Below are 15,849 nucleotides of genomic sequence, written 5' to 3'. Positions count from 1 at the left end.
TACCACAGTTAATTTCCCTTCCTCCTCAGTTTTCTCTCACTTCCTCCTCAGTTTTCTCTCGGTATAAGTAATCTAAATGAAGGCTTGGTCAGTTGGACTCCTTTCGACTTCACCTAAAACCATTAATCTACATACCAGAATTTTGTATTTGGCAAAATAAAACCATCGAAATGTTTTTCATTCTATAATAATCAATAAAGTACATAAAAAATGTTCTAATCACAGGAGTACCTAACCAAGTATTACAACTTACATGTAAAATGTCAAAATCCTACCTAAGTGTGGCAAAATGGCCAAAAAAAATTTTTTATAATAAAACAAGGAGAAAATAGAGCATTACATATAACCAATGATGCTTTGACAGCTTCTAAGGGCTAATTTGGACTGAAGAGAAAAGAAATAAAAAGGAAAAATAATATCACCATACCCAATTTGATATACTCATTGCTTGGGATAGTAATAAGGGTAGTTGTTCATTGCCACAGGTTGGGTTGGGATACCAAGTTGATCTTTCTTTGCAAAAGAAGTTGGATAAGGAACATGTCCTTGAGCTGCATAAGGAGAAGGTACACTGGGAGGGCTTTGATAAGAAGGGTATGATGCTATAGTTTGTGGGTAAGTGTAACCAACTGGCAGGGTAGTACCAAGATGAGTTTTTCCAGGTTGCACATATCCTGAGGCCATAGGTAAGGCTGCCATTGGAACCACTCCTGGGGAAAATGATGTCTGGCTAGTTTTACTCTTGTGCGAATCAGCATATTTTACTATTATATTCCTTCCCTGCCATCAACCAAAAATAACAAGACATGGCAACAATACTTACATACAACATGAATTGCAGGTATAATAAGAAATTCAGCTAACAAGGCTAGGTGAGCTAGGTAATTAATTTACAATGCAAGAAACATCAAACAGTATGAACTATGGTTACTAATATGCATGTATGGAATATTTTGCTCTCTCTTTTTTCATACAAAGAAGAAAAAAGCAAGTAAACTTGAAACAAGAACTCTAAGGCAAGCAAGGAGTACTGTAGCAATAAGATCAATGTATAGTATAGCATCTCCAAAAAGAAAAATAAAAATATATAGTATAGCATCACGACATAATCATGATGATGCCTTTCCTTCTAGAATCTTATAACAATTTTGATGACTTCCTTGTTACAACTCCAAGTTGGAGCCAAAAAAAAGTGGGTTGTACTCACAGCTCATCTAAAGGTTGATAAAACATTAAGGTATTCACTTACCCCAAGAGTCTTTTGTTGGTCATCGATGGCCTTCTTTGCAGCTTCTGATGTCTTGTATGTAACGAAGCCAAAACCACTACAATGAGAAATTAAACAATAATAATACAGGCTAATCAGGTAAAACAATGTTGGTAAAAAAATTAAACAATAGCATATTGTATGCAAATAAAGCATTTCACTACTTTTACCGTGATTCATTTGTATCCTTGTCATATGCAACTGAACCTTCCTCTATTTCACCATGCCTTGAAAAATAGTTAAGCAGCATTTCACTCGTGACTTCGGGCGATAAGCTACCAATATAAAGCTTCCTCTGGGCAAGATCAGGAGCACTACTTGATCCACTAAGTCCTTCACAAGCCAGATTACAGACGGCCAATCTTCCCTGAAAGAAAAAATCTTGTCAACAAAGGGATTAAAAAAAAAAAGAAAAGGAAATTTTAACAACTAAATTACAGTCCAGAAGAATGTAAACAAAGGCAAAAATTAAGCAACGGCATGTGTTATATCAGTTCAGAAATGTCTCTTAGTAAAAAGTTTTTCAGATTGGGTTTATCTATCTTGTACCCTTAGGACACATGTTAATTGAGAAAAGTTTTATTGAAAATACAAAAAAAAATTAAGTTTTCAATGCATTTGTTTTACATTTATTAAAAAAATTAAAAAAAAAAAAACCTTCCACTTAGCTAAACTCAAAGCTTACTGTTAATAAGTGAATCATCTCTAAACACCCCCTTTCTCTCTCTTTCCAAAAGTTAAATTACTCGAGAAAATTGCTATATGAAAAACAGAGATGTTTCAGTTTGGGGGAAAAGTTAGTGATGATATTCCGAAAAATAAATAGCAGATGAATGCAAAACTCAAATTGGATTTCTAAATTGAAAGCATTGAAAAGGGGCAAAAGCTTACATCAATTAACTTGCTAGGTGCTCTCAATGCTTGCTGAGTTGATTCCATGTACTTGTAAGTGATAAAACCATAGCCACGAGATTTTCCTGTATTCTTATCATGGATGACAGCCCCTTCCTCAATTTCTCCATGCTCTTGAAATGCCTGAAAATGTAAAAGCAAAAGAGCCATGTAAAAAGAACGAAGAAACAAGTGTATTTTACTTTTTGAGTGTCTTGGGTTGGCTCTAGATGAAAGAAGCAAGAACATGCATGAGTGCGTGACGCACAATACAAAACACAATGATGAATGCACTCACAACACGCAAGGTTTCTGACGTGGTGTTCCAAGCCAAGCCACGAACAAAAAGCTTTCGATGAACAGGATCAACACTCGCAATACTTTTTATTTCTTGTGCAATTGAAGGATATTGAGACCCTCTTTATGCCACAACATGCAAACAAACACATACAATCAAGTACACTATCCATCCACGCCTACTATTTGGTTGAAAATAATAGAATGAAAAGAAGGAAATTGACGCACAATTTAGCGAGAAGGTCGATGAGCTGAGCTTTAGAGAGGGGTTCAATGAGGACGCGCAGCTCTTCCTTTGAGGGACACTCACCATTTGCAGCCTCCTCCAGCTTTCTCTTCTTCAAATCTTCCATTTCCTTCTTTCTTGCACTTCACCTTCTTCGCCTTCGTAGTTCGTGTACCTCGTTTCCTTACCCACTCACTCGATTTGGGCCGGGCTTTCTTTTTTCAACTTTAAATAAAAAAAGTTTGGGTGTCCTGAAGTTTGACAAAAATTTTAAAAATATCCTTAAGTTTTATTTTGTTTCAATTTTGTCATAAAAATTTTTGATTTGCATCAAATATACCCCTAACGGCTAATTTTTCAAAAAATTTAAAATCAATTCAACAACAATTTCATAAAAATAACCCTCAATACAAGCAAATCAAGCATAATTTTCATGCATTATTGTTAGATTGGTCTTAATTTTTTTTAAAATTTAGCCGGTAGAGGTATATTTGACGCAAATCGAAAACTTTTGGGACAAAATTGAAACAAAATAAAACTTAGAGGTATTTTTGAAATTTTTATCAAACTTCAGGGACAAAAAGTATACTTTACCCAAAAAAATTTTATTTTTTCGGTTGTCCACAATCTTTCCAATTCGACAGTTCAAAGACCGTTGTATATCTGAGTTTCATTTAAAGGTCTGTTGCTGATTAATAGTTTGCTGCAAACACAAGGCGGAATTCAAATCCTGACACTTGGATAAGCGAACGAGTAAGTTGACTATTCTCGACCAACCCAAGTTGGTTTTAAAAAGAAGTTTTTATTTAAAATACAATGTTTTAACTTTTATTGGTTGTTAACCAAAAAAATCTTTTATCTTGGTTGATCGAGTGGTCAGATCACTACTAATCCACTTGTTTGCTTAAGTAAGTATCGACGATTCATGTTGCATGCAATAATTTATTGATCACGATAGACTCTTAAATAAAACTTGGATTTATGAAAAAAAATTAGCCACCAATATATTTTATGTATAAATAATTAAATACATGTGTGATTTAATTTATTTTTAATGTATATTTATATTTTAACACATATTATATACTAATAAATAATTTTAGTGGCTGATTTTATTATTCAGCTAGTATAGTCGGATTATATGTATTTTATATCATATTCAATTAACATTTGTTTATTGAATACACGTTTCCTTACCTAATATAAGATTTGACATCAAAACTGAATTTCAACCTTGAACATAGTTAATTCCTATATATACCGTTAAATCCCTGCTTAGCTTCTGTGTATATTTATAATTATTATACTTTAGGAAAAGTTGCTTCAAAAATATTCCAAAGATTATCATTCTATCATTTATAATCATTCTATACATTTATTTAGTTACAACCGGACCATACAATATAACCATGGACTCGGTGTATTAACTAAGATTAATTTGGCATCCAACTTCGATAATTATTATGCTAAAAATTACAAAATAGACTAATAAATTAATTAAACGTGTTTCCATAATTAAGCAACTACCATAAAAGGATCCGTCTCTCTTTCACATTTATCTGCAATCCAATAATATTGGTTATTGCATGAAAAAGCATATATATAGCATGGCCATATGGCACATAATTATAGAGGTGGCAAAATAGATTAACATATCAAAACAATTGACCCATCTCACATCAATGTCTTAAGGGTTATTTAATTTCTTTCCCACTTTTGTTTCTTTCTTTTTGTTGATCTAACATCATCTTGAGCTGCTCCCTTTGCTGTTCAATCAGCATTTGCAAAGTTCGTTGCATCTAATAAGCCATAAAGCAAAATAGCCTCGTTACAATAATAATTAACAATAAAATTAGGATACATGTATATGTGTCCAATGGCCACTTTTGCTCAAGTAATTGATGATTACCTCCAGTTGTTGATGAATACTCCTGCGGACCTCTTGTTGAAGTTGTTGTGATTCCTCAATTTGTATTTGTCTGCTAGAAAGCGAAGCAATCTATGACTTTATACATATATATAGTATGTTTATATGGTTGTTTGCAAAATAAAAATGCTAGGTGCACGTTAAAAATCTGGTATCAAATTAGTTATCATGTACTATATTTTTGTATAAATATATGTTGTTTAATTAATTTTATGGTTGATTTTTTGTTGTGCAAGTTGTTTTCAAAGTGAAGGGACTAGTAATCAAATGGATTAGGGGCAACTAATCCGACGATCAATAAATAAAGAGTGAATACCCGATCCGGCCCCTGATAATTACCTCGAAAGGACAACGAGGTCCCAAAAAAAAAAACATCCAATCTGGTGCTAATTTTTTTTTTGGAACTGATTAGCCTTTGTACCAAAAAAAAATAATATTGATTTTTTTTTTGTACAGGAACCTCGTTGTCCTTTCGAAATAATTGTCAGGGGTTGGATTAAGTTTTTTTTTGGTCAAAAACCTCATCGAGATAATTGTCAGAGCTCTTTTGGGTTTTTCTCATAAATTAAAAGTATCATAGCAACACATAACTAGGTTGCTGTAACTCAGTTGATCGATCTTACATTTTGTGTTGAAGCTGATGAGTGACATCTGTTTTATCTCCTTCCTCAAATGATCTTTCTGATAGTCAAGACAGTACATACTCGTCACATACATGTACATAATTTACACTCATCAGAATATGAGTATTACGTTTAATTCTTAAGTGTTCTCAAGAAATATGTAACAATTAGCACATTAAAATTGTTGAAAACAATAAATAGTATCTTATTAGTTAGTTACCATGTGAAGCTTTGTGGTGCCATATTGTAGACCTATATTTCTGCAAGATAATATAAGTATATAACTAATAGTTAGTTTAATAGCAAATGAGGTACATAACATATATAGAGCAATAAACACAGTCAAAACTAAAAATAATAATAGTTTGAATGAAATTACCTGCAAGTGACTTTTAATGTGTGTAATTGACAACAAATCAGATTTCATCATATCTAATATAGCCTTAGGCTTTGCCTCTGCCATGAATTAACCAAGGAATTAATAGTAAGAGATATATAGATAGAAGAAGAGATTTTAGTTGCTGTATGTGTTGAGAATTGTGAACTTACTATGCGGACCACCGAGTCTATTAACAACGGTCATGAATGGCTCATGCAGATCTTTGGTCCATCTTATTCTTCTTTTAATCGATGATGACGATGATGATGATGGACCTCTCCTATAACCACAGTTGCTAGAACCACTCACATAGCCTTGCTTTTCTGTCTTTGACCATATATATAGTGTGTGATTAGTGAATGAGTTCCCCTAGGGAAATAATAGACTATTCTAGAATAACCATCCGAATACTAGAGGAAATAAACATTTTCTCAAAATTTTAAACTGATTTTTGGATTCACTAAAAATCGAACTCTTGGCCTTTCGGATCTATAACTTTAATGCCATGTCATGATACCACTCATCCCAAAAGCTTCAGCTGATGGAAAAAGGTAACACTAATGATTATATCTCTAATACTCCCTAAACTTCCATTTCCATTGGCTCCTCATACTTTCCCTTAATGAATTAATTTGTTAGAATACTAACTAGATAATTAGTTGTGCAATTTGTCAACGAACTATAACTCAAATGGCATAATCTCCCCATACTCACCTAAAAGGTTGTGGGTTTGAGTCTCCTTATCTTTATTCTAACGAACTAATTCACTAATCAGACACTATAACAGAATTTATTCACATCAGCACTTTCTAACTAACTAATATTTAATTCAAGAAATCATTATGTAACTTATTCAAGTCATTAATTTCTACTAATGAAGGAAAGAAGAAAAGGAGGTAAATTTATAAGAAGTAATAAGAACCTGATTTGTTTGAAAGCAAATCTGAAGAGGCTTCTCATGATGATCTGTAGCATCATATTGATCATGATCATCACCAATGAGTAGTTTATTACTATGAACATGATGTTGTTGTGGATAGTGTTGATGGAAGATTAGCACATCATTAGCAGCAACATCAGAGTATGAAGAAGGAATAGTGTTGCATCTTTCATAAGAGGAATAGCTATCTGCACTACTACTGCTAATACTAGAAGACTCAACTGCATCAACAACTGTTCCTGTTGTTAATGGAAGCTCAAAGTTCCAAGCAGAAGCAGGAACCTCATCATAATAGGGCTCATAACTACTCTGACCTTGTTCCCAGCACTCACCACTACTACTTCCGTACAGATATTGGTACATGCTTCTCTCTTTCTCTCTCTTTTGCAAATGCTATAGCACTTGGTTTATGTGTCTTCATCTCTTCATTTATATCCCCAAACAAAACCTTGTTACTAAAAAAAGTAATTTATATCTCTCTGTTTCTCTTCTTTATTAATAATGTATGAGGACATAGCTTTGTCCAAGTGCATAGAGAATTTCCGAATGTACAAAGACAATTTTCTTGTCTCAATTCAAACATAGCTTGTGGTTAGCTTCATAGAGATACCAATAGTCACCTACATCATATATATATACTATAGTCTTAGCTTATTTTATAAGAGATTCACATATACCACTTGTAATTGTTTAATCAATTTTGTGACATTGTGACTCAGCACAAACAATGCATTGAGTTAAGAGCCTCCTATTTAAAACAAGAAGGAGAAAACAAGAAAATTATTAAACTGCATAATAACGTAGTATATAGTGACATGGGAACAAGATTCCTGACCAATTTAGGTCATGTTTAATGTTTCCTGTTCTTGTTAATTAGTTGTTAAGATAAAGATTCTGTATTAATTAAATAGGAATAGGAATATATATGTATTTATATCGACATACAAAAGTGGAATCATGTCCAATAATTAGCTTATTTATTAGGTTATTTTAATTCATTGAAAAGTTAATTATTATTTCTTCAAATACTTTTTATTGGTTATAAAATACCAATCAAAGTATCATTATTAAATTGACGTGGAGCCAACGAATGGTTACATTTGAAAATATAAAAGAAGAATCTAAAAAGAACATATTTCATCATTTTAATGTTTGTATCATTAAATTACTTATTCCAAAAAAATAAAAAAATATAGATAACCAACTGTGTAATTAGAAATTGATTAAGTAAACTTAATTAAAAACTATAAAAATCTTCTTTATACATTTGTAATACAAAAAATTCAAAAAAATATTAATTTAGTATGAAAAAGAAACATCTATATATATCAATTTACCTTTATTAAGACGAATTTCGAGAGTTTATTAGAGAATTGACAGAAGTTGGCTAAATCCTAGTTGGTTCCCTAGCAAAACTCCACAAAAATTGATCATTACAAAAGATAGTAATTTACAAATAAAGGAAATTGATAAAAAAAAATTAAAAAAATATTTGTTTATAAAGCATAATCATAAAAAAAATTCAAGAACTCTAATATTATTTTTGGTATTTTTAATTGTAGATAAGATTGAATGGTAAAATTAGTAAAATGTCAATTAATTTTTTAATTTATGAAGTAAACGCAGAAGCTAAACGCAAAAGCTATAATTTGTTGCTTCTGCTAAATGGGAGTTCAAATCTCACGTTTAGAAGAAAAAAATTAGCCAAACAAAGATGACAGCATTAAAGAAGATTGAATGTGCTTTTTGTACTTTCAACGTGTTTACCAAACACACCCAAAGTTATTTTTGTACGTTGGCTGGTAGAACTTTTCTTTGTTACAAAAATCTCAAACTCAAGATCGAATTTCTTTCAATTCCCAATGTACAACTTGAAAGCTTAGTTCTTATTTTAACCTGTTTCACTTATCAGTGAAGTCATATTCGAAAACCTTCACCCATCGAACAAATCGAAAGAAGGAATAAAAGAGTAAAAGACAGTCTCATACTAGAATTAGATCACTTTGTAGTTTTGTACCTTTATATACGTAATGCTGGAGAGAGGCAAAAAAAAAATAGTCAAAATTTATATTTAATCTTTATTAATTGTTATAATAATTAATGAATGTTAAATAAAATAAATTCTGATTATTTTTTATTAATTTAGTTTAGTTACCAAATATTTTTGTTTAATATATTATTTTACACAAAATTAAAATTCTCAATAAACATCAGACATCACCACTACACTAGCCAAAACCTTTATGTTATTTGAAAAATAAACTACAAAAAAATTACTCTAAAAAATTTAATTGTCGAATAATGTTAGAAATAAAAAAAACAGTCAGAATTTATCTAAACATTGTAATAATTAATAAAAATTAAATAAAATAAATTCTGACGGTTTTTGACTATTTTTTTTATTATCAAGCAATTCTAATATATTAGTGACAAAATGATATTTAGTGATTTTTCGGCAAATAAATAAAAATCTTAGTTTAGATTCAAATTTTGTTTTATTTTTTCATACATTTTTTAAATAGTTATTCAAATTTTTTCCACAATAATTCCTATTAAGTGCACATATCATTTGTCAAATAGAAAAATTTTTTGTTATTTATAAAAATAAATATTTTTTATTATTTTTGCAATTTTAAAATCTTTAAAATATTTTTGTCGATCGATATTTAAATTTTTCGAAATATTTTTGTTGGTTTACTCTTATTTGTAATACGTGGACACATTCATCCGGCAACGCTAAAAGGGGGAAAAAATATCAAAAGAATACTAATTGAGCATTAAAATTTAAAAAAACTTTTTTATAATAACATATGGTTAGCATGTCAATATCATATTATTGACCTCCATGATATACAAACTGCGCTACTGTCTACTTGAGGGCACCAACGGGATAAGATTCATGCAAAAATTAATAAATATATATCTAAAATAATAAGAATAAATGTCATTTTCGGTCTCTATTTATTTGTTTGATGGACTTTTCACTCCTTAAAAATTTTAAACACTCAAATCGGTCTCTATCTACTTTGATATATGTACGTTCCAGTCCTTAATTAGGGATCGAAAAGGACATTTATTCAAAATAAATAAGAACTGGAACGTACATATATCAAAGTAGATAGGAACCGATTTGAATTTTAGATTTCTTAAGATAGTAAAAAGTCCATCAGACAAATAGTTAAGAACCGAAAAGAACATTTACTCAAATAATAATAATCATAAGAAAAATGGTGAAGAAAGAGAGCGATACAATCTCTTTCATGAATTTGATTAAGTTTCATAAGTTGGCACTTTAGGAAAGCCAAACTATAATCATCATGAAACAACAGAAACATGTGGTTTAATTCATTATAATATCCTGAACTGTATTTCGTATCGGACTTGCTAATTTGCTATGCCCAAAGTCATTGTAATTAATCTCTAAATAAATTTACAAATGTCAAACAATAAAGTAAATTATTACAATTTAATTAGCACCACAATACAAGCGAACTAATGATTGCATGTAGCATATATATCATCCATGCTAAATGTAATAAAAAGTCAATCCTGAAATCAATCATTTATACTAAATAAACTCTGAAATACAAAATATATATTTATAATGCTATTCGTACATTAAAATCAGTCACTAATATATTTGTATATAAATACATGTGTGATTTAATTTATTTTTAATATATATTTATATTTCAATATGTATTTTATATTGGTAATTAGCTTTAGTAACAAATTTTAATGTATACATAAGATAATCAAATTTTTAATATGCTATAGTATTTTTGTATATATATCAATTATGCTATGCATACATAAAAATTCAACTATTAAATTAATCATTAATATATATACTGTGAGAATAAAAGAAAGACTAAGAGCAAATTTAGGGAGTAAAATAAGGTTTACAAGGACTTTTAATAGAAAAGAACTTGTAGGGAGTTTTCATAGGAGGATTTTATTCTCATTCATTAAAATTATAGCATAGATGATACTATATATATTTCTGTAACAATGTAGTTGAAACATCATCAAAAATAAGAAAGAAAGTTAATTCACATCCTATTTTCTCATATTGGCTTTGTTATAGTTAGTGCATTATTGTGGGTAGTATTCAATTTCATATTACTTTCTATCTATTAGAAGTCAAAATTTCGCTGCAGACTCAACAATTGGTATCAAGAGTCAACATTATATTATTCATTATTTGAGTGGTAAAATTCAATTTTGAATATAATGGCTTCTACTAGCAGTAATGTCAAAGTAGGCAAATATGAAATCGAGAAGTTCAATGGGAAAAATGATTTTTCCTATTAGAGGATGCAGATGAAAAATCTGCTTATATCACAAAAGTTACACAAGGCACTAGCGGGAAAAGAGAAAAAGCCAGAAGGAATGAAAGATGAGGATTGGGAAGAATTAGATCTTGAAGCACGGGCTACAATAATCTTATGCCTTGAGAGGAATGTTGCTTTCTTGGTGAACGAAGAAGCAACTGCAGCAGGCATCTGGTTAAAGTTAGAGAGTAACTTCATGACAAAGACTCTAACTAACAGGATCTACTTAAAATTCAAATTGTATACATGCAAGATGGAGGAAGGCACCTCAATCCGAGAATATATCAATAAGTTTGATAGGATCATATCAAACTTAAAGGATATAGATGTGAAGGTTGATGATGAAGATCAGGCACTCATATTGTTACTTTCATTACCGAAGTCCTATGAAAATCTGGTGCAGACATTGATGTTGGTGGGTGACACTCTGACCATGGATGAGACGAGGGCATCACTTTTAGCGGATGATCTACGTAAGGTTGCTACAAGTGTAATGTCATCTTCAAATGGAAGAGAGTATAATGATCAAGCACAAGAATTATTCGTGGCTAGAGGAAGGACTAATGAAAGAGGAAAAGGTAATAAGCGTGGAAAGTTTAGGCCAAAATCTAGACCTCACGTGGAGAGAACATGCTTTAAATGTGGTGAGACTGGACATTTCAAAGCAAATTGTCCAAATAAGAAGATAACTTTCAAAAAATAGAACAACGACAACCCAAAAGAAAAGCAAGAAGCAAGCTACGTCTCAAATGATGAGGAGGATTGTTACTTTGTAACAGAACAATCTTATGAAATCTTCGATAAGTGGATTCTTGATTCAGGATCCTCTCACCATATGTGTCCAAATAGAAAGTGGCTTACTACCTATGAAAGCATAAATGGTGGCACAATTTTAGTGGGCAATGATCATGCTTGTAAAATTGTGGGGTTGGGTACTATAAGAATCAAGATGCATGATGGAGGAGTAAGAACCTTAAAGGATGTGAGGCATATTCCAGACTTGCGAAAAAATCTTATCCCATAGGTTTGTTGGAGAAAATGGCTGCAAAATAGTTGCAAAAAATGGGGTACTAAAAGTTGTTCGTGGTTCTTTAGTAGTGATGAAGGAAATTCGTCACAGTAATCTTTATTCTCTTTTGGGGACAACAGTCACAGGTGAGTTAGCAGTTGGAATCGATGGAAGTAGAGATCAAACAAATTGCATAAGAATATGGCACATGCGGCTTAGACATATGTCAGAGAAAGATCTATCATTGCTTTGTGGATAAGGTTTGCTGAAGAATATGAAGAAACCACAAATGGAATTTTGTGAGCATTGTGTGTATGGAAAGGCACATAGGGTGAATTTTTCTACAAACAAGCATAAAAGCAGAGAACAAGCATAAAAGCATAGGATTGTTAGACTACATGCATACTGATGTTTGGAGCCCGGCTAAAGTTACTTCCAAGGGTGGTTCCAGGTATTTTGTTATTTTTGTTGATGATTGTAACACCCTACTACACAGTGTTTTATGCTTAAGTCATAGAACAGAGGTAGTGTGGAATTACAGACCTTTAATAGTAAGGATATACATATAATACTGAAAGAAATAATATACTAGGAGCCTTGAAACAGAGCGGGTAAACAAAAATCGCAAAATAAAAAGCGCAACGCTCAAGGAATAGGATTACTTGCGTGCTAAGAAACCTAATAGGAACATGATAAAACAATAAACGAAGGGATAAAGAAAAACCAAGGAACAGCATAACTAGCCTCTGACTCAGCCTGCGAAGCTAAGGCTGGCCGGAGGATACATATATACATATAAACATACATAAGTGTCCCCAAAATATACCAAAATACCAAAGTAAACTCCTATCTCTCCCTCAACCTCTAAGAGGAGCAGCATACATAAGTTACTTGGAGAGTAAGCTACACATATACATACATATATACAAATAGAAACCAAAATATACTCAAGGACTACTTCGCTTTCCAGAATCCAGACGCCTAGCGAGGAGCCTCTCGACCTGCATCTGAAAAACAATAATACAATATGGAATGAGAACCGGAGGTTCTCAGCATGGTAAAAGTGCCACGCGTATAAGAAATACGGTCCTGAGAATGCCATAGGCAATCCTAGAACTCCGTTATTCAATTATCCAACTTAAGTACTAAACAGAAGCCATAAACAGGGGTAGGTATTCTAAATCTGCCTAACTTACTCAAGTTCAAGCTTAACCTAACATCAAACCATTTCCTCCGTTTTCTCCATCCTTTCATCATTCAGAATGTAACAGAAACAAGCAACCAAACAAGTTCACGCACAAGTAATGATCAAATAGTATAAATAGCAAGTATAACAAATAGCAGGTAATATATATCAATTAGGCATACCCAAAAAATGCATAGCAATCAATACAAACAAATGCATATGATGCATGCCTGTCCTATGGCTGATGGGGCCCATCTGTCGGTTATCCAGCCAACCCGACAAGTCCGAAAACCTTAGACTGTCCCCCGTCGCGCATCCCCAAGAGTCTATGCATAGAGTTCACATTCAATCATCATATAATCACTCAATGGGGGCTATCCATACCCGGGAATTTATACGTGCCCGGTCACCCTTACGACGTAGGGTCAACAGAGTATCGAGATTCAACCTGGAACACGTGGTGGCGAGCCACGGATCTTACCCAGGGAACTCGTATCTCAGATAGCATTATTCATAAGCCATTTCATAGTCATAATCATTATTTAATCATTCATCAAGCCATGGCATATTAACTCCTTTTATTAACAACCTCCCTTTCACATTTTTCATCGTCATTCCCTTATAATTCAACTTGATTACCCTTTCCGGGTCCTGACCAAACTTTTTATCAAACTCTTCTCATCCTTCTTAATATCGAATAATCTTAAAATCAACCCAACTCTAACATTAAATCAATCACATCACACGAGGATTGAACTTTAACTTCTCGAACTCATGACTATCACTAAGACATCCTCGACACTCTATTTTCTTTTCTGTTTTTAATATAGCAAATGAACTCGGAATTGCACAAACTTTATGTCCAGGCGTTCATATTGAAATAAGCTTTCTAACAAACTAAATATCATAATTTTCTGATTTTTCTAGCCTCAGGAATAAAGGAAAAACTGTGACTGCTCTGCAGTGCATAAAACCAGAAAAACAGCAGCAGCATGTGATATTCAAAATTTAATATAAAATCCAAGTTAAATCCAATGACTTTGAAAATTAATGTAGTTAAAATTTACTCATCCAGGTTTCTTTCTCAATTGGTTCTGAGTCAATACCATTTTTAATGAAAAAGTTACATTACCTGGAAGTTAAGTAAAAATGAGACAAAATCTGTTTTAAAAACCAACAAGCTTAGTACCTTTCAATTGGAATAACTTTTATTACAAAACTCCAATTAAGCTAAATTTTGATTTGAGAACCCCTAGCTCATCTAAAAAAAAGTGTGTCTTGGTTGCAACCCAATTTCTGTTTAATTCTAAGAGTTACAAGCATTGGAAGTTGATGCATAGCTTGCTGAAATCTGTTTCTTTTTAGTTTTGACCACCAATATTCAAAAATTCACAGCTCCCAATCCTCAACTCTTAAAATTCTGAAATTTTAGAGAACTAAAGAAAGTTAATCAAATTTTATAACAAAATTGATTTCGCTCCAAAACTCAACTCGTAAAAGTCGCAGCAAGACAAACAAGTTGCTGCCTGTTTGATCTTTTCTGCTGCTGGACAGATTTAACAACCTAACTTTAAAAATTTGCCATAAATTGTATATTTAACAAAAAAGTCCCAAAATTTTCAGTTTAGTTCCTTATATTTCCAAGTTTAGCCCAAACTTGGTCTCATGCAATTCCGATCATTACATAATTAGTTACAGCATATACAATACCACCACAACACAACTCTACATCCTTATTAACAAACACCAATTCTAATCCATCATAAATAAATATAAGAGCACACCATTAATAGCTTTCACACCTCATAATTCTAATATATAAATTCACTAACAAATCTATTCTAACAACATTACAAGGCTAATCATTAAATACAACAAACAATCCAACTTATTCTATGGTTCCTCTAACCTAAGTTTTCACAACACCGTAAATATTAAACGTGCGAAACTTAAACCATACCTTGGCCGATCACTTAATTCACCCAAGGCAGCTTCTCAACATAAAATCACAGCCCCTCCAAGCTCAATCAAACAGCCCCAAAGCAAGCCTTGTCACCAACGAAGCTCCAAGTAATCCAGATTCAAGTTCAATACATAAACACCCTCTTAAACTACACCTAATACACATATATATGTTCCAATTCAGTTCTCTATTACCAAAAACAAGATTGAGCTAGGGTTAGGGTGTTCTTACCATACCCATATGCTCAATAGCTTGAGCCCACAAGTTCCGGAATCTAACTTGAACCTAGAACACAAAAATTGGACAAGATTCACTATAGGTTTTTAAGTTTACCAAAGAAAGAGGGATAGAGATTCTGAACTCAATAGAAGGCTTACCAGAGAAATTGTTTGGATAGAAAGGTAGAGCTCGACGCGCTGAGCGCGTGGCCGCGAACGGTGCGGCAATCGGAGCCCGGATGAGGAAGTTATGGTAGTTGGAAGGAATGGTGAGGGTTAGGTTTCTTCTCTTCTCCCCCTTGCTGTGTTTTTCGTTGTTGTGGTGAAATGGAGAAGATGAAGCTGCTGCTTCATTTATGTTAGGGGCCCGGTTGAACCCATGGGTCCGGTTTGGGCCCCGGTTCAACCGGTTCGGCCCTTCCGGTCCGATTTTGGGCCAAATTATCGAAATTGGTATCAAAATTTTCGTTTCGATGAGCTCTATCCTATTTTAATATTAGTTTTGTATTTTTAACTTTCCTAATTAAAATTCAATATATTAACTAATAATTTACCGATTTTAGCGGGGTTTACATCCTACCCACCTAAT

At 32.4% G+C, this 15,849-nt stretch overlaps 2 protein-coding genes across 3 annotated transcripts; both read right to left on the bottom strand.

Moving 5' to 3' along the window:
* Positions 1-140: 140 nt before the first annotated feature.
* On the bottom strand, positions 141-2,910 carry LOC107645424 (UBP1-associated protein 2C). Its single transcript, XM_016349439.3, has 6 exons — positions 2,684-2,910; positions 2,457-2,577; positions 2,159-2,302; positions 1,438-1,634; positions 1,250-1,325; positions 141-780 (listed from the first exon to the last, which is right to left on the bottom strand). The coding sequence occupies exons 1-6, from the start codon at positions 2,806-2,808 to the stop codon at positions 442-444; spliced, it is 1,002 nt and encodes a 333-aa protein (XP_016204925.1). The 5' UTR covers positions 2,809-2,910; the 3' UTR covers positions 141-441.
* A 1,103-nt stretch (positions 2,911-4,013) lies between these two features.
* Positions 4,014-7,102, bottom strand: LOC107647908 (uncharacterized). 2 transcript variants are annotated; one of them, XM_016351958.3, is made up of 7 exons: positions 6,533-7,102; positions 5,781-5,937; positions 5,611-5,687; positions 5,452-5,491; positions 5,232-5,289; positions 4,591-4,663; positions 4,014-4,480 (listed from the first exon to the last, which is right to left on the bottom strand). In XM_016351958.3, exons 1-7 carry the CDS (start codon positions 6,911-6,913, stop codon positions 4,376-4,378), a joined length of 891 nt encoding a protein of 296 aa, XP_016207444.1. In that variant the 5' UTR covers positions 6,914-7,102; the 3' UTR covers positions 4,014-4,375. The 2 variants fall into 2 exon arrangements, with proteins under 2 accessions (XP_016207444.1, XP_016207445.1); XM_016351959.3 differs by having other exon boundaries at positions 4,591-4,660; positions 6,533-6,989.
* Positions 7,103-15,849: the final 8,747 nt, after the last annotated feature.

This window comes from Arachis ipaensis, chromosome B6, assembly GCF_059453495.1.
Source record: "Arachis ipaensis isolate K30076 ecotype BB chromosome B6, ASM5945349v1, whole genome shotgun sequence".
Lineage (NCBI taxonomy): Eukaryota > Viridiplantae > Streptophyta > Magnoliopsida > Fabales > Fabaceae > Arachis > Arachis ipaensis.
The sequence above is the reverse complement of the archived record's forward strand: the minus strand, read 5'-3'. Positions and strand labels throughout refer to the sequence as shown.

Bases quoted from the DNA above. Each gene is read 5' to 3' on its own strand.
- LOC107645424 (XM_016349439.3), bottom strand. From the start codon at position 2,808: ATGGAAGATTTGAAGAAGAGAAAGCTGGAGGAGGCTGCAAATGGTGAG. The intron at 2,578-2,683 runs GTGCGTCAATTT...TGTGGCATAAAG, and splicing joins ATCGACCTTCTCGCTAAATT to AGGGTCTCAATATCCTTCAA. The intron at 2,303-2,456 runs GTGAGTGCATTC...TTACATTTTCAG, and splicing joins CGTCAGAAACCTTGCGTGTT to GCATTTCAAGAGCATGGAGA.
- LOC107647908 (XM_016351958.3), bottom strand. From the start codon at position 6,913: ATGTACCAATATCTGTACGGAAGTAGTAGTGGTGAGTGCTGGGAACAA. The intron at 5,688-5,780 runs GTAAGTTCACAA...AATTCATGGCAG, and splicing joins TAGACTCGGTGGTCCGCATA to AGGCAAAGCCTAAGGCTATA. The intron at 5,290-5,451 runs GTAACTAACTAA...CTTGACTATCAG, and splicing joins GCACCACAAAGCTTCACATG to AAAGATCATTTGAGGAAGGA.